Source organism: Salmo salar, chromosome ssa08 (assembly GCF_905237065.1).
Source record: "Salmo salar chromosome ssa08, Ssal_v3.1, whole genome shotgun sequence".
NCBI lineage: Eukaryota > Metazoa > Chordata > Actinopteri > Salmoniformes > Salmonidae > Salmo > Salmo salar.
The window spans coordinates 18967819-18994184 of NC_059449.1; the positions used below are offsets into that span (position 1 = coordinate 18967819).

At 48.6% G+C, this 26366-nt stretch overlaps 1 protein-coding gene across 1 annotated transcript in view; it reads left to right on the top strand.

The window, feature by feature from the left end:
• Positions 1-26366, top strand: part of tusc3 (tumor suppressor candidate 3) — a 101365-nt gene that overhangs the window by 43209 nt on the left and 31790 nt on the right. The window contains exons 2-6 of the mRNA XM_045722924.1: positions 4197-4366; positions 7267-7384; positions 10170-10310; positions 13513-13653; positions 14947-15036. Coding sequence (XP_045578880.1) covers positions 4197-4366; positions 7267-7384; positions 10170-10310; positions 13513-13653; positions 14947-15036 — 660 coding nt within the window. The remainder of the gene's footprint in view (positions 1-4196; positions 4367-7266; positions 7385-10169; positions 10311-13512; positions 13654-14946; positions 15037-26366) is intronic.

Sequence of the window (26366 nt, forward strand, 5' to 3'; positions counted from 1 at the left end):
GGTCGGTTATGTTGACCATGTTCACTAGATGGGCTGATTTCTGGGCGGTGAGATCTTCATCTGATGGGATGTGATTGTCTGTGGAAAAATACCACATTTCTTTCTAATTCTAGGATTTGTTATTTATCGGTGACATATTTACATGTCTGTTCAAATATTGAAAATGGCTAAATGCCAGTGAGATACCAGATGCTTGCTGTACCAACGAGGTAACTTGGCAGTGAGTGCTGCCAGGATACACTACCCACTGATACCAAGTCTTAGAGCTATCCCATGAGTACACAATGTGTGTGTGCGCCCGCTCATACTTCTGAGAGTGTGTGAGGGAGGCGACACTTCCGACGGAGGAAATGGCGATGTGCTTCGTCTCCGTGAAGCGAACGCTCACCAGGGATCAAGCTGTCAACAGTCTTCCGACACGTCACTTTAGTTCACCAGCCACCTGGTGAAGGTGTGTGTTTGTGAGCGTGTGTTTGTGAGCGTGTGTTTGTGAGCGTGTGTTTGTGTGAGTGTGTTTGTGAGCGTGTGTTTGTGAGCGTGTGTTTGTGAGCGTGTGTTTGTGAGCGTGTGAGTGTGAGAGTGTGTGTGAGTGAGAATGTGAGAGTGTGTGTGAGTGAGAATGTGAGAGTGTGTGTGAGAGTGTGTGTGAACTGAGACACTGCAGAGACATTGCTGTGGGGGTGAATGAAGGTTGTTTAGTCTGTGCCTGTCAGACAGGGGAAGAGAGAGAGGTATCACCTTGTGATGGTTTTGGTGGAGGATACTGCCCCTTGTGGCCAAAACAGTTTTATTTAATGGCTGCATGGTTAGAACTAGACTTGATTCAATTTGATAGAAGCTGCTGACATTGGCTGGTCTTCTTTGTTGTTTGTGCAGTGTTTCCTCCTCCTCCATCTTTCTTTCTTTATTCTCTCTCTCTCCCTACTTCTCCCACCTCATTTTATCTTTTGCTCTCTCTCGCCCACTCTATCCACTCCTCTCTTATTTTGTTTCTCTCTCTCTCTTTCTGTCTTTCATTTGATCCCTCTGGTTCTCATCTTCTGCCATCCCCCCTCTCTCTCTCTCTCTCTCTCTCTCTCTCTCCTATTCTCACTCCCTCCATCTTTCCTCTCCAGTGCCTTTGTACAACTCTTTTCTACCTCCATCCCGCCTTCCATCGCTCATGTTGTGTGTGTGTGTGTGTTGACCGGTGCATCATTAGCGCTGTGTGTGATTGGCAGCAGGCCTGACAGGGCCTCCTATGGGGGGGAGGCAGTGGAGGGAACCTGTCGCTCTGCTCCACAAGGGAAGACTGCCAAGCTTTCTCTCTCACACACTGAGACATGCATCCATCCATGCACAATAATGGCATGTTGTGTCTCGATGCAGGGTTGTCTCGATGCAGGGTTGTCTCGATGCAGGGTTGTCTCGATGCAGGGTTGTCTCGATGCAGGGTTGTCTCTGTGTCTTTGCCCCCTACTGTATCAAACATCCTAGCCTGTCAGAAACCTTTCACCCTCCCAGCAAAAGATCTTTCATTTAGCCTCACACTCACTAAGACAGTCAGTCTCAGTCCTTTTTGTCAACTTTGGACTCCTACAAAATCCAACCGTTAAATTATTCAGCGACTTCGCCGCTCGCCCTCTGATCCCTCCCTCTCTTGACGTGTCCATTTGATGAGGATTAATAGAAACCATTTAAATCAGGAAATAAATACATAAACATTGATGACAGCCCTCATCTGCTGTTAGAGAGAGAGAGGGGGGAGAGAGAGGAGGAGAGACAGAGTAAAGGGGAGAGGGGGGAGAGAGAGGAGGAGAGACAGAGTAAAGGGGGAGAGGGGAGAGAGAGAGAGGAGGAGAGAGAGTAAAGGGGGAGAGGGGAGAGAGAGGAGGAGAGACAGAGTAAAGGGGGAGAGGGGAGAGAGAGAGAGGAGGAGAGAGAGTAAAGGGGGAGAGGGGGAGAGAGAGGAGGGGAGAGGAGGAGAGAGAGACAGAGTAAAGGGGGAGAGGGGAGAGAGAGAGAGAGGAGGAGAGAGAGTAGAGGGGAGGAGAGACAGAGTAAAGGGGAGAGGAGGAGATACAGAGGAGAGAGGGAGAGCGAGCGGAGGAGAGACAGAGTAAAGAAGGAGAGGGGGAGAGGGGGAGGAGGAGACACAGTGAAGAATGAGAGGGGGAGAGAGAGAGAGGAGGAGTGACAGAGTAAAGAAGGATAGGAGAGAGAGCGAGACAGGCGAGACAGAGTAAAGAAGGGTAGGAGAGAGAGAGGTGGAGATACAAATTAAAAGAGGAGAGGGGGGAGAAAGAGGAGAGGAAGGAGAGAAGGAGAGAGTCCTAGATGTCTTTCTGCAACACTGATGCTATAATTGAATGTGCCGTTACAGACAGGCGGTGACATGGACGTGTGACACACACACACACACACACACACACACACACACACACACACACAACACACTCATAAGAGACCAGGAGGTTAAGTATTAGGCTGTCTACAGAGTCTGGTTTTAGGGTTGAAGAGCACTTCTTGTCTAGACACCAGTGATATCAATCTTGTTCAAACTTCTGCCGAGCAGTTGCTGAGGGCTGCCATGTCTCACTGATACCCTACCATTATACCTGTCAGGAAGTCTTCTGGACATGTTGGACAGTTCAATACTGTCCCTCTGCATTATACAGTAACTATCCAGTTAGCGGTGCAGGACATTGGCTGGCTGTTGTCATGGCGACAGCAGAAAGTCTATTGCTACATAACTCTGAAGAGAAGTGTTGAAAAAGAAGCAGCTGTAATCTCCCCGTGTGAATTTGGAACTGTTTGGCCTTGAGTTGCTGGCCGTTGTGAGCGGAGTGAATGAGACTTCGAACGAGACCGATGCCACGAGTTATTCAATGTTTTTTTTTTGACTTTTACGATGAGTTTCTTGACTCTTAACACTAGCCTAAGTTGTTAGTTACGATGCTTCTGTTCAGAGCTCGTATTCAGTGCACATGAATAAAACTTCAAATGAGAGCCAGGCCGCGAAATAGTTTATCAACGTTTTTGACCTCTACCACAATGCCCTTTTGTGTAGGCATACCCTTTTGTGTAGGCATACCCTTTTCTGTAGGCATACCATTGAACGTGTAGATGTTCAACAACAACAAAAAATTCTTCCGGGGGAGAGTTGTACAGCACAATGGCTGTCACACATCACAACGTTTGATAGCACCCCCTCTTGAGATTCGTGTGTGTGTGTGTGTGTGACTCATTCATTCTAGAAAACACCAATTATTTCCTGGTTGACACCTAGTTTAATACCTGGTCATAATGGTTTCTCCTGTTTTCCCTTCCCTGTCTCTTTCACCCTTCCTCCCTCCTTTCCCGTTCCCTTTCACTCTTCCTCCTTCCTCCCTCCTTTCCCGTTCCCTTTCACTCTTCCTCCTTCCTCCCTCCTTTCCCGTTCCCTTTCACTCTTCCTCCTTCCTCCCTCCTTTCCCGTTCCCTTTCACTCTTCCTCCTTCCTCCCTCCTTTCCCGTTCCCTTTCACTCTTCCTCCTTCCTTCCCTCCTTTCCCGTTCCCTTTCACTCTTCCTCCTTCCTTCCCTCCTTTCCCTTCCCTCTCTCTTTCACCCTTCCTCCCTCCTTTCCCGTTCCCTTTCACTCTTCCTCCTTCCTCCCTCCTTTCCCGTTCCCTTTCACTCTTCCTCCTTCCTTCCCTCCTTTCCCGTTCCCTTTCACTCTTCCTCCTTCCTTCCCTCCTTTCCCGTTCCCTTTCACTCTTCCTCCTTCCTTCCCTCCTTTCCCGTTCCCTTTCACTCTTCCTTCCCTCCTTTCCCTTCCCTTTCACTCTTCCTCCTTCCTTTCCCGTTCCCTTTCACTCTTCCTCCTTCCTTCCCTCCTTTCCCTTCCCTTTCACTCTTCCTCCTTCCTTCCCTCCTTTTCCCTTCCCTTTCACCCTTCCTTCCCTCCTTTCCCTTCCCTTTCACTCTTCCTCCTTCCTTCCCTCCTTTTCCCTTCCCTTTCACCCTTCCTTCCCTCCTTTCCCGTTCCCTTTCACTCTTCCTCCTTCCTTCCCTCCTTTCCCGTTCCCTTTCACTCTTCCTCCTTCCTTCCCTCCTTTTCCCTTCCCTTTCACTCTTCTTCCCTCCTTTTCCCTTTCCGTCTTCCTCCCTCCTCTCGTCCTCCTTCCTCCCTCCTCTCGTCCTCCCTCTCCATCCCTGGTTTCCCTGGTTTTCCAGAACATGTTGGTGGAGAAGGTGGAACAGATGATGGAGTGGAGCTCCAGGCGTTCCGTGATCCGGATGAACGGCGATAAGTTCCGGAGGTTCGTCAAGGCCCCGCCCCGGAACTACTCGGTCATCGTGATGTTCACCGCGCTGCAGCCGCAGAGGCAGTGCTCCGTCTGCAGGTATGGAACCCCTCCGCTCCGCCACGCGACCACAGACAGGAGGCGCTATACTACACAGCACCGTGTACAGTTTTTGCAGGTTTTTGCTCCAGCCCAGTGTGTTGAGACCTGGTGAAATACACTTGAAGTAAATAGTGATTTGATTTGAAGATCAGGATGAGCTGTTTATTTGAATCAGGTATGCAGCAGGTAGCCTAGCGGTCAGAGGGTTGTGCCTGTAACCCAAAGATGGCTGGTTAGAATACCCGAGCCGACAAGGTGAATGACATGTTGATGATAGTTTGATCCAGGGGCGCTGCACTTCTATGGCTGACCCTGTAAAACAACACACGTCACTGCACCTATCTGGTGTGTGTGACAATAAAACAGATTTATTTGATTATTTGGAACAAAATGATGCACACACAGCAGCCCTTCAGGATTGGACTTTTCCACCTCGGCCCAATCAGCCAATACAAGATAATACAAATCAATCATACAGTTGATGAAAGAGACAAAACAGAATTTTAAAAAAAGTATGATGACCATTTGACCTCTAGTGATGACCCATCAACAACTCTACAGAACAGTCAGTCTATTCAGTCTAGATCTACGTTTGGGGATTCGGGGGTTTAAAGACAAGGACATAGGCTGAAGTCATCATGTCCTTTTGACCTCCGGTGATGGTCCATCAACCTGCAAGTCTGTTCAGTCTAGATCTATTTTTGGCATTGAAATAGATGACAGTCAACATGACCTGTTGACCTCTGGTGATGACCTCCAGACAGTGATCTACTCTACATAACAGCCAGTGTGTTAAGTCTAGATCTCCGTTTTGGGGCCCAGTTTCTCTCCTCAAGGAGCCTTCACACGGAGAACCCAGCCGTTCGCTTCATTGAATAAAGATGACGCCAACCAGGGAATAATCATGTGTATTACGGAAATAGAGGAAGTTAATTTAATCCACACTGACCTTTCCCACTCCCATCATCCTCTCTGTTCCCCGTGACCCATAATGCTTTTTTAATCATCTGCTGTCGACTCAAATCACTTAATTATTTATCTCTCTCTCTCTGTTCCTCTTGTTTTTTGTTTTTCTCTCGCCCTCTCTTCCGGCTCTCGACGACGGCAGGGCCAACCTCGACGTATGCATTTATTTATCCATTTATATTAAAATGATTCATCTTAACAAGGAATTTGAGGATGTCACTCCGAAGCACATTAGTTAATGTCACGCGCCAGCTCTCTCTGCTTCGCAATTGGGACGGACCATTTCCATAAACGATACCATCGCGTCGCTAGCGCACAAGACACATTTTGGGTTGTGACCCCCCCCCCCGCCCGCTGGAGTTCAAAGTAGAGACGGGCACCGGGAGGGACTGCTAATCGCCCTGGGGTCCTCGCACTGCCATCACTCTTTCTTTCATTCTTCTCGCTCTCTTTTCTATACCACTCTCTCTTTGTTTGTTTCCTTCTCTCCATCTCAGTTCCTCATGCACTCTCTCTCTCCCTCTCTCCAATGACGGTACCATTTAATGACGGTACTACTAATTGTTTACAGACTTTTATCACCAAAAGAGCATCCAATCACAATGCTCTCTGAAGAGACACACTATACGTGGAGCAGCGCAGAGCGCGGAACACTACAAACCATATCACTTATGTAGGACCATGAATAGTACATGAAGGCAATGCAACATTGATGCAAGTCGACATGCAATTTATGGCACTTGTGTTTAATTCCCAACAGAAATGAGTGTTTTGTTACTTGTTTTATTCATGCTTTTTTTGTTGTCCCGTTTGTTAATTCATGTACTGTAACGTGTGGCAGAGGACATTAAAGTTGTCAGAGGACATTAAAGTTGTCACCAGACGTTGGCGCTGCGACTTTACGAAGACATCTGGAGTAAACATACTTTTAGGAGGTTATTTGAGCTCTAAATGTGTGCCATGAAGCTTCAAGACTTCTACAGGCCCAAACTCTCTTTCCACTAGTTTTAAGTGTACTTTTAACTAGGGTTGCAAAATTCCTGGAACTTTCAATACATTCCCTGGTTTTCCCGGTATCCCGCTTGGAGAATTCCCGGAAACAGGAGGGAATAAGCAGGTAACCAGGGAATTTATTGCACGCTTCAGGAATTTTGTAGCCCAACTTTCAACTCTATTACGTCACATTATATAAAGAGGTTTGCTGTACATTAATTTTCAGCTTTTTAGCCGCCACTGTGACAGACCTGGCGGGTCCACCGCTGTCTGTATTTACCCGTGACAGGTTGAGTGGCTATGGCTCAATTTGCAAAATGTCTGCCGTAATTTCCCCTCTAATTGGCACATTTGTTTGTTATCGTTTTCCCTGACATGCCAGTGTAGGGGAACTGCGACGGGCATAAGAAGTGGCAGCATCGCCAGAGTTAAAAGGAAAGCGATGGGTAGAGAGATGGTGGTTTGTCGTGATGTTTTCCTCGTCTGTCCAGGACGGGATAGAGCAGCAGTAATTAGAGCTGTAGCGACGATCTTCTCAGACGCTCGTTTTCACGGCATGGCGTCGTTATCCTTCTCTCTGGGGAGGAACATGTGGCATGAGTATCTCTCTCTCTCTCTCTCTCTCTCTCTCTCTCTCTCGTCCGTCTCTTCCAACTGCCTCCTCAAGCCAACGTGGCCATGATCATCACCAGCATTTACTCATCTGTTTCTTCTTCCCTCTTTCTCTCCCTCTCGTTTGCTCCCTCTTGTTCAATTTCCCTTTTGCCTTTGCCTCTGCCCCTCTGTCTTCCTCTCCTCTTTTCAACTCTATTTTCTCTCCCGTTCCCTCTCTCTCTCTATTTTCTTTCTTTTTCTCTCCCTCTTTCTTTCTCCCTTTTCTCTCTCTCTCTTTCTTTCTTTCTCTCTCTTCCTCTCTCTCTCCCCCGTCTTTTTAACAGACAAGCTAACGAGGAGTACCAGGTGCTGGCTAACTCCTGGCGCTACTCCTCAGCTTTCTCTAACAAACTCTTCTTCACCGTGGTGGACTATGATGAGGGGGCGGACGTCTTTCAGCAGGTAACCGTCTGGATCTACCCCCCCCAGCCCCCCTCCCTCCATCCGTCCCCCTCTCCGTTCCCCCGCTCGCTCCCTCCATCCCCAAAGCCCTCATTTCCATGTTCATAGTTGCCTGTCAGCCTCGGCGCGGAGACACAGCATGCTAATTAGCACGCAGGTGAAGTTTTAAAGGAGAGATGAATCATTGAAATAAGGTAAATAAATCAGAGGTGGCTGACAGGCTCTCTGCATGGTTTTATTTACCAGCGGGGGTTCGTCGTCCGGCGGCTCAGGCCACTTAGGGAGAGAGTTTGGGGTTTCACATCAGCTGAACATTGTTTTGGACGTGCCTCTGATTGTCAATTATATATACGATCATGTCGGATGACATTTAGCGAAGTACTCGCATACACAAATGCTCATGTACCTTGCAATGGATGTATCGTCTTGATGTATGTAGATGAGCTCTCTTATCCAACCCACATACTGTACTCATGACTCAGTCCATGCACACCCTGCATACAGTACTCTGAATGTATCATCCATATTATAAACTGAGTTTGTCGAGCCCTGAATTCTGATTGGCCGAAAGCGGTGGTATATCAGACCGTATATCATGGGTATTACTGTACTAATTACATTTGTAAACAGTTTATAATAGCAGTAAGGCACCTCGGGGGTTTGTGGTATATAGCCAATGTACCACGGCTAACGGCTGTGTCCAGGCACTCCGCGTTGTGTCGTGCCGAAGAACAGCCCTTAGCCGTGGTATATTGGCCATAGCAGCCACTGTCGTGCACTCACTGCAGGCTGGCAGCTAGATAAACACCAGTGTGGGAGATTGATAAGAGTCGGTTCTGCACAACCAACCTCTTTCCCTGGGGTTGTCATTATTTTCCCAGGGTGCATCCATAGGTGGGCCGTGGGCGAAGCCCGTGTGGGCGTATGTGTGTGCATGTCACCGGGCATCTGAGTTTCTTACAGTACATCACCGCCTGCTGTGTCACTCAGTGCAGACCTCGATACAGTGGGAAAACAACCTGCCCCAACACATAAATAACATATTCCACATCGCCATAGCAACTCAGCACCAGAGAAACCCATAATAGAACTTTGGTTTCTTATCACTAACAGTCGTTTGCATGACAATAAACAGATGTGAAGCTTCCAACCGCCCATTACCATAGCCAATGAGCAATTAATCTGGGTTAAATACTCACCCCTGAGGTACGCCTCACACTCTCCACTCGAGCAATTATGCGATTACGGGCCTCTAAGATTAAAAGGACATGTAATTAAATGCAGATCACTTTGTCTAGCTTTTCTTTTGTTCTAATGGAGAGAGTGCTAATGTAGTACTCCTAATGGGCGAATCACCTCTACGCTCCAGGGAGGAAGCGGTGCGCTCGTTTCATGCAATTAAGAGAAATAACCTCTGTAATGATCCTCACTTTGTTCTCTGTGAGTTTGGAGGGGGGAGGAGACTGACTTTTTAGTTGATATGAATTGCAGGAAGAGGGGTTTTGGAAGGTAAACCAAGTGGAAAGAGAGAGACCGAGAATCACACAGTGGAGAGGTATTGACACGAGTAGTTAGAGATATATCTACGAGGGAAAGAGCAGTTCATTTTAGAGACAGAATCAGGCAAGACAGATACAGATTGAGAGAAAGATAGAGAGAGAAACAATAGAGAGAATACTTTTGAGAGAGAGGGAATATCGTTGAGCGGGAGAGAGAGAGATTACTGTTGAAAGAGAGGGAGAGAGGGAGGAGGCAGACACCTAGCATAATAACTACACAGTGTGCATGCCTATCCATTCATTAGGCCTAATGGCCAGCCTGTGCAGAGGGAGAGGCTAGTAATTAGGTGTATGTTAGTGCCACCAGTGAGTTCTCTGCCCCGTGCTCCTCCCTCCCTCCCTGGGTAGGTGGCCTCATGGCCAGTCACATCATAACACCACTGGGGAAAGTGAACGGTGTATAGGGGATGTTTTTGTATGGGCAGTGGTATATATGCACACGTCATGTAATTGGGGTTCTCACCACTTCTCTTGATTCTCTCTCTGCCTTTTCCACCTATGTCCCCCTCCCTCTCTCTCTCTCTCTCTCTCTCTCTCTCCTCCCTACTGTATCTGTCCCTCCCTCTCTCTCTCCTCCTCCCTACTGTATCTGTCCCTCCCTCCCTCTCTCTCTCTCCTCCCTACTGTATCTGTCCCCCTCCCTCTCTCTCCTCCTCCCTACTGTATCTGTCCCCCCTCCCTCTCTCTCTCTCCTCCCTACTGTATCTGTCCCTCCCTCTCTCTCTCCTCCCTACTGTATCTGTCCCTCCCTCCATCTCTCTCTCCTCCTACCTACTGTATCTGTCCCTCCCTCCCTCCCTCCCACTCTCTCCTCCTCCCTACTGTATCTGTCCCTCCCTCCATCTCTCTCCTCCTACCTACTGTATCTGTCCCTCTCTCTCTCTTCTCCTACCTAATGTATCTGTCCCTCTCTCTCTCTCCTACCTACTGTATCTATCACCAATCCTTTGCTCTCTCTTTCTCTTTTTCTCTCTCCCTCCATCTCCCTTGTCCCTCTCCCTTGTCCCTCTATCTCTCGCTCCCTTTCTCTCTTTCTCTCTCTCTCTCTCTCTCTCTCTCTCTCTCTCTCTCTCTCTCTCTCTCTCGCTCCCTTTCTCTCTTTCTCTCTCTCTCTCTCTCTCTCTCTCTCTCTCTCTCTCTCTCTCTCTCTCTCTCTCTCTCTCTCTCTCTCTCTCTCTCTCTCTCTCTCTCTCTCTCTCTCTCTCTCTCTCTCTGTCTCTCTCCAGCTGAATATGAACTCAGCCCCTACCTTCATGCACTTCCCAGCTAAGGGAAAGCCTAAGAGGGCAGACACCTTTGACCTCCAGCGGATCGGCTTTGCCTCGGAGCAGCTGGCCAAGTGGATTGCAGACCGCACCGACGTACAAGTGAGAATTCCCCCTTTACCATAATACACCTGTGATGATTGTACAGGTGACACAAGACCCGGGTTCAAATAGTATCTGTTTTCTGTCAGCTGCGCCTGATCGGGCTTGCCTGGAGCAATGGAGCTAATGGAATCGTCCCAAAAGTACAAATACCACCACTTTAGCAGGCTCAATCGAACGCTCAACATATTTGAAAGACAACAAATACTCTTTAAACCCAGGCATGCCAATCACATTTTAAAGCTTTTACAAAGTGCACACAACTATTTACCTGTCACAAAACAGACAAGCATCACAAAAACATATCAGATATAATACACTGCTCCAAAAAATAAAGGGAACACTTAAACAACACATCCTAGATCTGAATGAAAGAAATAATCTTATTAAATACTTTTTTCTTTACATAGTTGAATGTGCTGACAACAAAATCACACAAAAATAATCAATGGAAATACAATTTATCAACCCATGGAGGTCTGGATTTGGAGTCACACTCAAAATTAAAGTGGAAAACCACACTACAGGCTGATCCAACTTTGATGTAATGTCCTTAAAACAAGTCAAAATGAGGCTCAGTAGTGTGTGTGGCCTCCACGTGCCTGTATGACCTCCCTACAACGCCTGGGCATGCTCCTGATGAGGTGGCGGATGGTCTCCTGAGGGATCTCCTCCCAGACCTGGACTAAAGCATCCGCCAACTCCTGGACAGTCTGTGGTGCAACGTGGCGTTAGTGGATGGAGCGAGACATGATGTCCCAGATGTGCTCAATTGGATTCAGGTCTGGGGAACGGGCGGGCCAGTCCATAGCATCAATGCCTTCCTCTTGCAGGAACTGCTGACACACTCCAGCCACATGAGGTCAAGCATTGTCTTGCATTAGGAGGAACCCAGGGCCAACCGCACCAGCATATGGTCTCACTAGGGGTCTGAGGATCTCATCTCGGTACCTAATGGCAGTCAGGCTACCTCTGGCGAGCACATGGAGGGCTGTGCGGCCCCCCAAAGAAATGCTACCCCACACCATGACTGACCCACCACCAAACCGGTCATGCTGGAGGATGTTGCAGGCAGCAGAACGTTCTCCACGGCGTCTCCAGACTCTGTCACGTCTGTCACGTGCTCAGTGTGAACCTGCTTTCATCTGTGAAGAGCACAGGGCGCCAGCGGCGAATTTGCCAATCTTGGTGTTCTCTGGCAAATGCCAAACGTCCTGCACGGTGTTGGGCTGTAAGCACAACCCCCACCTGTGGATGTCGGGCCCTCATACCACCCTCATGGAGTCTGTTTCTGACCGTTTGAGCAGACACATGCACATTTGTGGCCTGCTGGAGGTCATTTTGCAGGGCTCTGGCAGTGCTTCTCCTGCTCCTCCTTGCACAAAGGCGGAGGTAGCGGTCCTGCTGCTGGGTTGTTGCCCTCCTACGGCCTCCTCCACGTCTCCTGATGTACTGGCCTGTCTCCTGGTAGCGCCTCCATGCTCTGGACACTACGCTGACAGACACAGCAAACCTTCTTGCCACAGCTCGCATTGATGTGCCATCCTGGATGAGCTGCACTACCTGAGCCACTTGTGTGGGTTGAATGGCTGTGGTATCCAGTGCTTTCTATATGGCCCACTGCTCTCTGAGAATTCCAATGAGGTTAGAAACTGTTATCCTTTATTAGTTCCATGGCGTCCATTAAGGCTCCGAGGAGCTCCTTTTTTTTAAAGCCACCGTCCTCCATTACGGGGCGACGTCTCCACCAGTCGTCCATTAATCCTTTGGATTCTCCGTCGTCCTGCGGATTTGAAAAACGGCGGTTGACAGTGGACAGAATGCGACTGGGACACTTTGTAATGTTTTATTGTCACATACACTGGATAGGTACAGTGAAATGTGTTGTTTTACAGGGTCAGCCGTTGTGGTGCAACGCCCCTGGAGCATATTAGGGTTAAGTGCCTTGCTCAAGGGCACATCAACAGATTTTTCACATATTCGGCTCGGGTATTCAAACGAGCAACCTTTCGGTTACTGGCCCAATGCTCTAACACGCACAAACACTCAGTCCACAAGCAGTCTGAATTATGGGGTATGTGGTTCCCTTTATTTGAGCTAATCCAATAGCATTAGAAGGCAAGGCCGGCGATCGACCAACAAGAAGACTCAGATCTGGGTTGTGTTCAAACTGAAGAAAAAAAACCGGACTGAAACAGTGAGGGGACTACCTGAACTTGTCCAACATGAAATGCTCATTATCGTTTTCTGTTTCCAAAAAGTTTTTCAACAGTATGTCCTAATGAATACAACCCTGGCCTACTATCGCTCCACATGTACATCTCTTTGTTTGAATGGGAATGTGACGTATCTTTTCATTACTGTGGATATGCTATTCCCCAGTAATATCATATCATTATACTTGATATGCCTCTATTGTAGCCTTCAACCTAATGCCCCACTGTGCCCAAATAACATCTCACTGACATGAACCCTTGTGTTATTCAACTAGGTGAAGTTACATTGTATTGAGCTATATCATTCTAAAATAGTTTTCTTTGATCAGATGAAAACTAACCGTCTCCCTCCCTCTACCTCACCTCCTTTCACTGGGTCTCCCTCCCTCCCTCCCTCTACCTCACCTCCTTTCACTGGGTCTCCCTCCCTCTACCTCACCTCCTTTCACTGGGTCTCCCTCCCTCCCTCTACCTCACCTCCTTTCACTGGGTCTCCCTCCCTCCCTCTACCTCACCTCCTTTCACTGGGTCTCCCTCCCTCCCTCCCTCTACCTCACCTCCTTTCACTGGGTCTCCCTCCCTCTACCTCACCTCCTTTCACTGGGTCTCCCTCCCTCTACCTCACCTCCTTTCACTGGGTCTCCCTCCCTCCCTCTACCTCACCTCCTTTCACTGGGTCTCCCTCCCTCCCTCTACCTCACCTCCTTTCACTGGGTCTCCCTCCCTCCCTCTACCTCACCTCCTTTCACTGGGTCTCCCTCCCTCCCTCTACCTCACCTCCTTTCACTGGGTCTCCCTCCCTCCCTCCCTCTACCTCACCTCCTTTCACTGGGTCTCCCTCCCTCCTTTCACTGGGTCTCTCTCCCTCCCTCCCTCCCTCCCTCCCTCCCTCCCTCCCTCCCTCCTCCCTCCCTCCCTCCCTCCCTCCCTCCCTCCCTCCCTCCCTCCTCCTCCTCTCCTTCCCTCCCCCTCCTCTCCTCCTCCAGATCCGTGTGTTCCGCCCCCCTAACTACTCTGGCACCATAGCCCTGGCCCTGCTGGTGTCCCTGGTAGGAGGGCTGCTCTACCTCCGCAGGAACAACCTGGAGTTCATATACAACAAGACTGGCTGGGCCATGGCCGCACTGGTGAGAGAGGAGCACACACACACACACACACACATCAGCTCAATCACACACACATACCAGCATGTATGCATATGCGGACAGGCACACACATTCACACACACAATGGACTGGTGAGAGCACAACATCCCTGAAGTAGGTAAGCAGAATGTTCCTATGAACGCTTCTCACAGCGTGATACTGTCTTTCCTAAGTGTTCCACATAATGGTTTGTTAGAACACTTACGTTAACAAGCTATTGATGAAGCTGCCTACACCACACGTTCTGACCACCTAGGGGTGGTGCAATACCATAGTTATTTATATATAGTCTATAAGGCAGTCTATAAGGCCGTCTATAAGGTCCATACAGGTCTCAGGATCTTCATCTGATCACCCTGTTGCAGGAAGTATAAAACTTGTAGTGTATTTGAGGTTTAAAAAGGCTTCTGATGTTTGTAATTTCCACTCTGAAATATCAGACTTGATTTCCCTCATGAAAAATGTTTCAACCCTTACAGAAATGTCCATTATAGTCCACTAAATAATTCAAACAGGCTCAAATTAAGTATGTGAAACAATATAATGTAAATTCTGCATTTCTTCTGTTTTTTGTCAACTACAATCAGTGAGCATGAACCAGCATGCTGGTCCATCTTCATCAACAGCAATGCTCTTATTGATAGTGAGGGCAGTACGAGGCAGAGTGGACCAGTGTCCTATGTGTTGACAGAGAGGGTTGTTATCCCGTATGTTAAGAGACAGGGAAAAGGCTGAGGAAGCCACAGAGAGTATTGATCGTAAGGGGAGCAGCGGGCAAGTCACGGAGGTCAGGTTCAATGTGGTTTTTACCTCTCCTCTGCTCTGTTGGCGTGGCGAGATGGATCGATGTGGGTGTGCAGCCTCTCTCTGTCTCTACTTCTGTCTTCTCTCTCTCTCTCTCTTTCTCTCTCTCTCTCTGTCTCTCTGCTGTCTCTCTCGCTTTCTCTGTCTCTGAGTGTGACTGTGAAGAAATAGCAGCAGGAGTGTTGATGAGTGTATAGTAATTTCTATCTGTTGCTTCTGTAACTTTTAAACTTCTCTCTGTTTCCCTGTCTCTCTGTCTCTCTGTTTCTCTCTGTCTGTCTCTGTCTGTCTGTCTGTCCATCTCTCTCCCTCACTCTCCCTCCCTCTTTCTCTCTCCCCCTCACTCTCCCTCTCTACCCATCCCTCTCTCTCTCTCCCTCTCTACCCATCCCTCTCTCTCTCTCCCTCTCTACCCATCCCTCTCTCTCTCTCCCTCTCTACCCATCCCTCTCTCTCTCCCTCCCTCCTCAGTGTGTGGTGTTTGCCATGACATCAGGCCAGATGTGGAACCACATCCGCGGTCCACCTTACGCACACAAGAACCCCCAGAACGGCCAAGTGGTGAGTCTGTCCACCTCTACATCCACCTCCACCTCTACATCCTGATTCCTGTTTTTCTGGGGCTATAAACACTGAGTGGACAAAACATTAGGAACACCTGCTGTGTCCATGACATAGACTGACCAGGTGAAAGCTATGATCCCTTATTGATGTCACTTGTCAAATCCACTTCAATCAGTGTAGACGATAGGGAGGAGAGGGGTTAAAGAAGGAATTCTTTAGCCTTAAAACAATTGAGACATGGATTGTGTATGTGTACCATTCAGAGGGTGAATAGGCAAGACAAAAGATTTAAGTGTCTTTGAACCAGGTATGGTAGTAGGTGCCGGGTGCAGCAGTTTGTGTCATGAACTACAATGCTGCTGGGTTTTTCACACTCAACAGTTTCCCGTGTGTATTAAGAACGGTCCACCACCCAAAGGACATCCAGCCAACTTGACACAACTGTGGGAAGCATTGGAGTCAACATGGGCCAGCATCCCTGTGGAACGCTTTCAACACCTTGTAGAGTCCATGCTCTGAAGAACTGAGGCCGTTCTGAGGGTGAAAGGGGGTTCATACTCTGAAGAACTGAGGCCGTTCTGAGGGTGAAAGGGGGTTCATGCTCTGAAGAACTGAGGCCGTTATGAGGGTGAAAGGGGGTTCATGCTCAATATTAGGAAGGTGTTCTTAATGTTTTGTTAATGTTGGGTATTGGCTCTCATCTCTCCTCTCATCTCTCCTCTCATCCCTCCTCTCATCCCTCCTCTCATCTCTCCTCTCATCTCTCCTCATCTCATCTCTCCTCTCATCTCTCCTCTCATCCCTCCTCTCATCCCTCCACTCATCTCATCTCTCCTCTCATCCCTCCTCTCATCTCTCATCCCTCCTCTCATCTCTCCTCTCATCCCTCCTCTCATCCCTCCTCTCATCTCTCATCCCTCCTCTCATCCCTCCTCTCATCCCTCCTCTCATCTCTCCTCTCATCTCTCCTCTCATCTCTCCTCTCATCCCTCCTCTCATCTCTCCTCTCATCCCTCCTCTCATCCCTCCTCTCATCCCTCCTCTCATCCCTTATCCCTCCTCTCATCCCTCCTCTCATCTCTCCTCTCATCTCTCCTCTCATCCCTCCTCTCATCCCTCCTCTCATCTCTCCTCTCATCCCTCCTCTCATCTCTCCTCTCATCTCTCCTCTCATCCCTCCTCTCATCCCCCTCTCCTGTATACGTCGCCACGTCTAGAAATGAAGCGACTTGTTTTCCCCAGTGAAAGACGGGACAGAGACGTCTCTCATTGAGCTCCATGTGTGAATTCAAGTTGGAACTTCTGAGTATCAGACCTGACCACTCTATGAAACCGTAACCCTGTACAGTCATTGAATTAGCCACAGTCTTTTTAATTAGCACCACTATAACGAAGAGGATAATAGGCTTTCACACTGTGGTGAAATTGTTAACGCTGTTCGACTGTAGCAAAAAGTGTTGAGATTTGGTCAGAATGAGTCACACACACACACACACACACACACACACACACACACACACACACACACACACACACACACACACACACACACACACACGTGTCATAGGTGGAGAAATGTAAATAAAGCCCTATACCATAAGCACTGTCAGATAGGTGGTAACCATAAGGTTGTTAGGTCTGATCTGAGTACTGCTCTTATTGCTCCTACTCTTGATCTCCAGTCTGTAGTGCCCTCGTCTATTCTGGTCTCAGATCAGTGTTAAAGCCGTCTATGGCGCTCTAAGCCCCACCCTGGAGAAGGGTTTCTTTGGATGTGTGTGCGTGCGCGTGAGCACGCAGTATAATATCTGTTTCTCCCAACAGTCAGAAAAGCAAAACAGCATTACGTTGTAGAATAGATGGATGTAACATTGGAATGGCACATTAAGAGATGGACAGACAGTCTCCTATAGTCGGGTTTCTGAGAAAGTGAGCTAGAGCTTGACACACAGTTAGAGGATTAGAAGAAAAATAGCTTCTCCTCTTGAAGAGTCGGTTTTCACACAGGCAGAGAGAGAGAGGCAGGCAGAGAGAGAGAGAGAGAGGCAGGCAGAGAGAGAGAGAGAGAGAGGCAGGCAGAGAGAGAGAGAGAGAGGCAGGCAGAGAGAGAGAGAGGCAGGCAGAGAGAGAGAGAGGCAGGCAGAGAGAGAGAGAGAGAGAGGCAGGCAGAGAGAGAGAGAGAGAGGCAGGCAGAGAGAGAGAGAGAGAGAGAGAGCAGGCAGAGAGAGAGGGCAGGCATAGAGAGAGAGAGAGGCAGGCAGAGAGAGAGAGAGGCAGGCAGAGAGAGAGAGAGAGAGAGAGAGAGGCAGGCAGAGAGAGAGAGAGAGAGAGAGAGAGAGAGAGAGAGGCAGGCAGAGAGAGAGGCAGGCAGAGAGAGAGAGAGAGGCAGGCAGAGAGAGAGAGAGAGGCAGGCAGAGAGAGAGAGAGAGGCAGACAGAGAGAGAGAGAGAGGCCGGCAGAGTGAGAGAGAGGCCGGCAGAGTGAGAGAGAGGCCGGCAGAGAGAGAGAGAGAGGCCGGCAGAGAGAGAGAGAGGGAGGCACAGAGAGAGAGAGAGGGAGGCACAGAGAGAGAGAGGGAGGCACAGAGAGAGAGAGGGAGGCAGGCAGAGAGAGAGAGAGGCAGGCAGAGAGAGAGAGAGAGAGGCAGGCAGAGAGAGAGAGGCAGGCAGAGAGAGAGAGGCAGGCAGAGAGAGAGAGGCAGGCAGAGAGAGAGGGGCAGACAGAGAGAGAGGGGCAGGCAGAGAGAGGGGGGCAGGCAGAGAGAGGGGGGCAGGCAGAGAGAGGGGGGCAGGCAGAGAGAGAGGGGCAGGCAGAGAGAGAGGGGCAGGCAGAGAGAGAGAGAGGGGCAGGCAGAGAGAGAGAGAGGGGCAGGCAGAGAGAGAGAGAGAGGGCAGGCAGAGAGAGAGAGAGAGGCAGGCAGAGAGAGAGAGAGAGGCAGGCAGAGAGAGAGAGAGAGTCAGGCAGAGAGGCAGAGAGAGAGGCAGAGAGAGAGGCAGAGAGAGAGGCAGAGAGAGAGGCAGACGGAGAGAGAGAGAGAGAGGGAGAGGCAGATAGAGAGAGAGGCAGATAGAGAGAGAGAGAGAGAGAGGCAGAGAGAGAGAGAGAGGCAGGCAGAGAGAGGCAGAGAGAGAGAGAGAGAGAGGCAGAGAGAGAGAGAGAGAGAGGCAGAGAGAGAGAGAGAGGCAGAGAGAGAGAGAGAGAGGCAGGCAGAGAGAGAGAGAGAGAGGCAGGCAGAGAGAGAGAGAGAGAGGCAGGCAGAGAGAGAGAGAGAGGCAGGCAGAGAGAGAGAGAGAGAGGCAGGCAGAGAGAGAGAGAGAGAGAGGCAGACAGAGAGAGGGAGAGAGAGAGAGAGAGAGGCAGACAGAGAGAGAGAGGGGCAGACAGAGAGAGAGAGAGAGAGAGAGAGGCAGACAGAGAGAGAGAGAGAGGCAGACAGACAGAGAAATCAGAATGAAAGGAGCATTGTGGAATGACAATTAAGAGGAAGAGATAATTTCTAATAGGCTATAAATTGTTAAACAACACATTATGTCTCATTTGTGGGGTGTGAACAGAGTGAGAAGATGGTGGACTGTATCAGAGAGAGGCTGTGGGGGTGGGTTGGTTCTTCTGTCCTTGTGGGGACCTATATTCCCCAAAGTCCCCACAAGGATAGCAAAATGTGACCATGCTCCTCGATTTGGTCTAACATAGCACAATTTGAAATTGTGTTTTTTACATTGGATAAAAGTGGAGACTAGAAAATGGTACATCATACACTGCATCTGAGGAACAATGGGAAAGTCATTCTGCTTTGAAAGTTGATCAACTTGTAAACTCACTTTTGAGAAAATGACCCTTGAATGTTCTGGTACACCTAGTGGTGAGCTCTTCTTAGTCTACGCCCATTCAGCATCGTTCACACCCGCTTAAGCTTTAGCCCCACCCATCTCTTTAAGGATTCACATGTGCGGCTATGTGGTAAACACATGCTATATCAAATAAGTTTATGTGTCACATGCACCGGATACAGATGGTGGAAACAGTACAGTTATAGTACTTGCATAGTAGCAATATCAAAAACAGAAAGTGTCAGATAAAAATATTTGATAAATATTTTCTCATTATTAGATGATGCTCACCTGACACGCTTGTCTAAATTGCTATAACCTCCCCCCAGCCACATCTAGCTACTGTACGTGGACATGTACACATGTTCATGAAATACAATAGATGGCTGTAATCACCCCCAGCCACATCTAGCTACTGTAAGTGGATGGGTCTAGACATGTACACATGTTCATGAAATACAATAGATGGTTGTAATCACCCCCAGACACACCTGTTAACTTGATGGGTCCTGTAATAATCCGTCCGAAGTGGAGTCTTTTGTTTAGATATGTAGCTAGCTAGCTAAACAATGAACCGGCATAACCCCAACTCAGACTACTACCGATACAAACATTGTCGTAACTGTAGTATGAATCTGTCTGTAGGTAGCTAATGCTAACAAATTAGTTTCATTGTTAACTAGCTAACGTTAGGCTATAACTAGCAATGCAAATTGATTTCTGATTCAAATAATATTTCACAGATCATACACGTAACGTTAGCTAGCGAGCCAGCAAGCTAACGTTTGCTAGCTAACTAACAGTATGCTTTAACTTGCAATAAAAATGTCTTCCTGACAAAATTAGAAAGTTATATCTGGAAAATGTCACTAGACTCTTACCAGTATACATGGATGAACGCTTCAGGGCAGATTGGAACCATTTAACTCCGTTTTGTTTGTAGCTACATCTTGTTTGGCCAGCGTTGTGTCAAGTCACTCGGTTCGCATTGACCGTGGCGTTTGCAGAAAGTAGCCCATCACTCCTTCTGATCTGTCGATAGCGCCTGCTAAATTCAGGGCATCAATGTTGAGAAAAGTAGCAAAACGTTTGTAGTTCTCAATGGCTAACATTATATCTTTCAAAAATGGTGTGGTAGAAAGGACTGTCAACACATACTGAACAGCTCACGTTATAGACAGACGCATGCTACATGGCAGACCAATCCAAACTCATCTCCTGGCATGTCCAGCCCATCCATTATCTCAGCCAATCATGGCTAGTGGGAAGGTTCCTGACTTTTTCCATGGCTAAACCAACTAGGCTCATAATTTAACAATTTGATTCATATTTATGGATGGAATACAAGTTTGTTATTAAGGCGCATGAAAGTTCACATGTTCCAGAAGGCATTTCTGCCCAAAAACATGTTTATGTTGAAATGCTGCTCCTGTGAAGTAGTGACGTGGGACATACGCCTAGTTTCCTGAAACGAGTCACAAATAAGGAAAATTCGCCATCATGGGGAAATTTCCCATGTCCCCTTGAGGACAAAGGCTATTTTAAGCTCAGGTGTTAGGTTTAGCGTTAGGGTTGCAATTAGGGTTGCAATTAGGGTTGCAATTAGGGTTAGGATTAGGTGTGTTGGGTTCTGAGAATATGAAATATACTTATTCATGTCACTGAGGGAGAGAGGGGAATGTATAACGTTTACATTCTGTCCGGATATGTTAGCCATTAGGGATGCTATGGGAGGAGAAAACACAGTCTGGTACGAGTCAACATGACAGCCGTGACTTGGGGAGGAGTGAGCACTTTGGGGCAGAGGTCAGGTCAGATGAAGTGAGGAAGAACAGATATCATTAAGGTTCGGTCTAGCAACAGAGATGCATTGGCTGTTCAGATGTGTAGGAGCAACCTCGGCATAGGAGAAAGGGTTAAATATCAGTGCTTGTGTGAATGTCTTTTGTCTTACTCAGCTGTATCGACCCAATGGGTGAATAAACTTGGTTTGAGCTTTATTAAGCGCCCGTGAGTTTTAATAGGTTCATTTAGATCCTAACAAGTGTTAGGTTTAGTGTTAGGTTTAGGGCTTAGGGAAAATAGGATTTTGAATGGAAATCAATTTTAGGTCCCCACGAGCATAGAAGAACAAAACTCTGTGTGTGTGTGTGTGTGTGTGTGTGTGTGAGAGTGTGTGTGTGTGTTTATCAGTGTCTGGAGCAGTTTAGTTCCAACAGATTTTTCAGACTACAAAGGGAAGCTATTTCACACAGATATGTTCCATCCAACCCGTAAGCATCGGTTGTTGTTACTGTGCTTATTTACTGGGAAAATATTATTGTTGTCGAAAGGCAACTAAAAATAGTGCTCGAAAACAACAGGGTGTTTTTCCAGAAAGATTTCCCGGTCATCATTTATGGTTGTGCATTGGAGTGTGAAATTAAAAAAAACAGAGAGAAAAACATTTAGTGGAGAGGGAGGAGAGAAAAAAACGGTGCCTTGATTTCCAAACTAAAAGCTACATTTGCATGAAATGATCCTGTTGACAGACTACTGGATGTCCTTTCTGCATTCTCTTCCCCCTCTGTCTCTCCTCTCCCTCCTTCATCTGGTCCATCCACTCTCCCTTCATCTGGCCCATCCACTCTCCCTTTATCTGGCCCATCCACTCTCCCTTCATCTCTGGCCCATCCACTCTCCCTTCATCTCTGGCCCATCCACTCTCCCTTTATCTGGCCCATCCACTCTCCCTTCATCTCTGGCCCATCCACTCTCCCTTTATCTGTCCCGTCCACTCTCCCTTTATCTGGCCCATCCACTCTCCCTTCATCTCTGGCCCATCCACTCTCCCTTTATCTGGCCCATCCACTCTCCCTTCATCTCTGGCCCATCCACTCTCCCTTTATCTGTCCCGTCCACTCTCCCTTTATCTGGCCCATCCACTCTCCCCTCATCTGGCCCATCCACTCTCCCCTTATCTGGCCCATCCACTCTCCCTTTATCTGGCCCATCCACTCTCCCTTCATCTGGCCCGTCCACTCTCCCTTTATCCTGCCCGTCCACTCTCCCTTTATCTGGCCCGTCCACTCTCCCTTTATCTGGCCCGTCCACTCTCCCTTCATCTCTGGCCCATCCACTCTCCCTTTATCTGGCCCGTCCACTCTCCCTTTATCTGGCCCGTCCACTCTCCCTTCATCTCTGGCCCATCCACTCTCCCTTTATCTGGCCCATCCACTCTCCCTTCATCTCTGGCCCATCCACTCTCCCTTTATCTGGCCCGTCCACTCTCCCTTTATCTGGCCCATCCACTCTCCCTTCATCTGGCCCATCCACTCTCCCTTTATCTGGCCCATCCACTCTCCCACCATCTGGCCCATCCACTCTCCCCTCATCTGGCCCATCCACTCTCCCTTCATCTCTGGCCGGGCTCAAAACCCTTTGGAGAGAGAGATAATGAGAGGGAGAGAGACCAGGGTTGTTTGGGTAATAAAAGCGACCGATGCGGTTGGCCAGTCGGTTCAGACTGTGCAGAAAAGCTCATGGGTGGCTGGAGCTGTTTGAGGACACAGAGAGAGGGGAGAGAAGAGAGAGAGAGAAGCCCATTCACATTCCACACAGATAACCCACAAATAGACCTCTTACAATCCTGTCTGCTTTTCTCTGTTTCTCTCTCTTACTATCTATCCCCCTTCTCTCTCTTTTACCTTTCGCTCTTTCTCTCACCTCCCCCCTCTCTTTCTCTTACCTCCCCTTCCCTTTCTCTCACCTCCCTCTCACCCCCCCTCTCTTTCTCTCACCGCCCCCCTCTCTTTCTCTCACCCCCCCTCTCTTTCTCTCACCACCCCCCTCTCTTTCTCTCACCGCCCCCCTCTCTTTCTCTCACCTCCCCCCTCTCTTTCTCTTACCTCCCCTTCCCTTTCTCTCACCTCCCTCTCACCCCCCCTCTCTTTCTCTCACCGCCCCCCTCTCTTTCTCTCACCCCCCCTCTCTTTCTCTCACCACCCCCTCTCTTTCTCTCACCGCCCCCCTCTCTTTCTCTCACCGCCCCTCTCTCTTTCTCTCACCGCCCCCTCTCTTTCTCTCTACCGCCCCCTCTCTTTCTCTCACCGCCCCCCTCTCTTTCTCTCACCGCCCCCCTCTCTTTCTCTCACCGCCCCCTCTCTTTCTCTCACCGCCCCCCCTCTCTTTCTCTCACCACCCCCCCTCTCTTTCTCTCACCGCCCCCCTCTCTTTCTCTCACCGCCCCCTCTCTTTCTCTCACCGCCCCCCTCTCTTTCTCTCACCACCCCCCCTCTCTTTCTCTCACCGCCCCCTCTCTTTCTCTCACCGCCCCCTCTCTTTCTCTCACCGCCCCCCTCTCTTTCTCTCACCGCCCCCCTCTCTTTCTCTTACCTCCCCTTCCCTTTCTCTCACCTCCCTCTCACCCCCCTCTCTTTCTCTCACCACCCCCCTCTCTTTCTCTCACCGCCCCCTCTCTTTCTCTCACCGCCCCCCTCTCTTTCTCTCACCGCCCCCTCTCTTTCTCTCACCGCCCCCTCTCTTTCTCTCACCGCCCCCTCTCTTTCTCTCACCGCCCCCTCTCTCTTTCTCTCACCGCCCCCTCTCTTTCTCTCCACCTCCCCCTCTTTCTCTCACCTCCCCCTCTCTTTCTCTCACCGCCCCCTCTCTTTCTCTCACCGCCCCCCCTCTCTTTCTCTCACCGCCCCCCTCTCTTTCTCTCACCTCCCCTCTCTTTCTCTCACCTCCCCCTCTCTTTCTCTCCCCCTCTCTTTCTCTCACCTCCCCCCTCTCTTTCTCTCCCCCTCTCTTTCTCTCCCCTCCCCCCTCTCTTTCTCTCCCCTCCCCCCTCTCTTTCTCTCACCTCCCCCCTCTCTTTCTCTTACCACCTCTCTCTCAATTCAATTTCAAATTAAGGGCTTTATTGGCATGGGAAGTGTATGTTTACATTGCCAAAGCAAGTGAAATAGATAATAAACAAAAGTGAAATAAGCAATACAAAAATGACAGTAAACATTACACTACAAAGTTCCAAAAGAATAAAGACATGTCAAATGTCATTATGTCTATATACAGTGTTGTATTGGGGAAGATGCCAGAGCTAAGGATGATGTTAAAGAGTTTAAGTATAGCCAATTAGAATTTGTGGTCTGTATATTTTATAATTTCATTTAGGATACCATCAACACCACAGGCCTTTTTGGGTTGGAGGGTTTGTATTTTGTTCTGTAGTTCATTCAATGTAATTATAGAATCCAGTAGGTTTTGGTAGTTGATTCTAAGATTTGTATTTGATCATGTATATGTTTTTTCTGTTCGTTCTTTGTTATAGAGCCAAAAAGATTAGAGAAGTGGTTTATCCATACATCTCCGTTTTGGATAGATAACTCTGTGTTGTTGTTTGTTTAGAATTTTCCCAGAAGTGGGTAGGTTCTCTCTCTCTCTCTCTCTCTCTCTCTCTCTCTCTCTCTCTCTCTCTCTCTCTCTCTCTCTCTTACCATCTCTCTCTTACCATCTCTCTCTTAACATCTCTCTCTTAACATCTATCTCTCTTAACATCTATCTCTCTTTCTATGTGAACAGAAAGGTACTCCACAAACCAGGCTGGTCTGTATTCGTACAGCCCGTCTCTCTGCCCACAGTCATTTTTTTGTTGTATTTTTGGCTGCAGGCAGTTGGCTACCAGACAGGATAATAACATTATAAAAAATGGCCCAATCCTGGAAGAGTATATTGAAAGAATTTATCAATTGATGAATGGGAACCAAACAGGACTAAACTAGATTAAATTGTATCTGCTCGGAGCCCAAGAACTGCTCTTGAGGATCCCGGATAATGAGAGATGTTGGTGACTAAACAAAGTCCATTTGTCAGTCTATGAGCAGTTTGAGATACTCCAGGAAGCTACGTTGCAGGCTAGCTCAGTGCTGCCCCCTCTCATTGAGGAAATCCAGTTGAAGGCCACCCAGGGTACTGCAGGCTAGCTCAGTGCTGCCCTCTCTCATTGAGGAACTCCAGTTGAAGGCCACCCAGGGTACTGCAGGCTAGCTCAGTGCTGCCCCCTCTCATTGAGGAAATCCAGTTGAAGGCCACCCAGGTTACTGCAGGCTAGCTCAGTGCTGCCCCCTGTCATTGAGGAACTCCAGTTGAAGGCCACCCAGGGTACTGCAGGCAAGCTCAGTGCTGTCCTCTCTCATTGAGGAACTCCAGTTGAAGGCCACCCAGGGTACTGCAGGCTAGCTCAGTGCTGCCCCCTCTCATTGAGGAACTCCAGTTGAAGGCCACCCAGGTTACTGCAGGCTAGCTCAGTGCTGCCCCCTGTCATTGAGGAACTCCAGTTGAAGGCCACCCAGGGTACTGCAGGCAAGCTCAGTGCTGTCCTCTCTCATTGAGGAACTCCAGTTGAAGGCCACCCAGGGTACTGCAGGCTAGCTCAGTGCTGTCCCCTCTCATTGAGGAACTCCAGTTGAAGGCCACCCAGGGTACTGCAGGCTAGCTCAGTGCTGTCCCCTCTCATTGAGGAACTCCAGTTGAAGGCCACCCAGGGTACTGCAGGCTACCATTTATTAAGTCAGTTATCCTTCTAACTTCTTCTATGTGCTATTTTAAAATATACCAGGACATATAGCTGGTATATTAGAACCAATTAGAGGTACCATGAATGCCTTCTAAAAACATTTTTATTTACAGGAAGATTGACCAGAAAGATACCATTTTCCATTCACTATAATGGGGGGCCTGTTTTCTACTAACAATTCCTGCAGTACCGCGGTCAGCCTTGAACTTCCGTGGCTTCAATAAGAGGGGGCAGTCGTTCTCCCTTGGGTCAAAAGGAGATCTCCAACTGCCATTCAAGAGCACCAATTCCTAGAAGTGGACTTTCGTATCCAGGAACTTAAACTGTGGCATTAGATTGCGCCAAAATGGCTGAAGCAATCCCTCAGAGTGACTAGACTTTCGCTCCAAAATGGTGTACCCAAGCAGTTCCAGAGGGGGATGCTTGAAGTAGACGTTGCCACTAACCTAGGATCAGATTATATTAACCCCAATCTGAACCTTAACTATGAGGGAGACGAAACAATATCTGACCCCGTATCTGTGGTTTGGTGGAACTTCACCACAGCAGCCTAACAGAAAGTCAGAAAAGGATGTTCAGAGCCCTGAGGACCTTCTTCTCTTGACCCCTTAGAAATATGGTTTACTTCAATGTTTAAGTCTAATGAAGTTCCATCTGGATGTTTTTGAGTTCACCCAGACCAGATCCATCTGGATGTTTTTGAGTTCACCCTGACCTGATCCATCTGGATGTTTTTGAGTTCACCCTGACCTGATCCATCTGGATGTTTTTGAGTTCACCCTGACCTGATCCATCTGGATGTTTTTGAGTTCACCCTGACCTGATCCATCTGGATGTTTTTGAGTTCACCCTGACCTGATCCATCTGGATGTTTTTGAGTTCACCCTGACCAGATCCATCTGGATGTTTTTGAGTTCACCCTGACCAGATCCATCTGGATG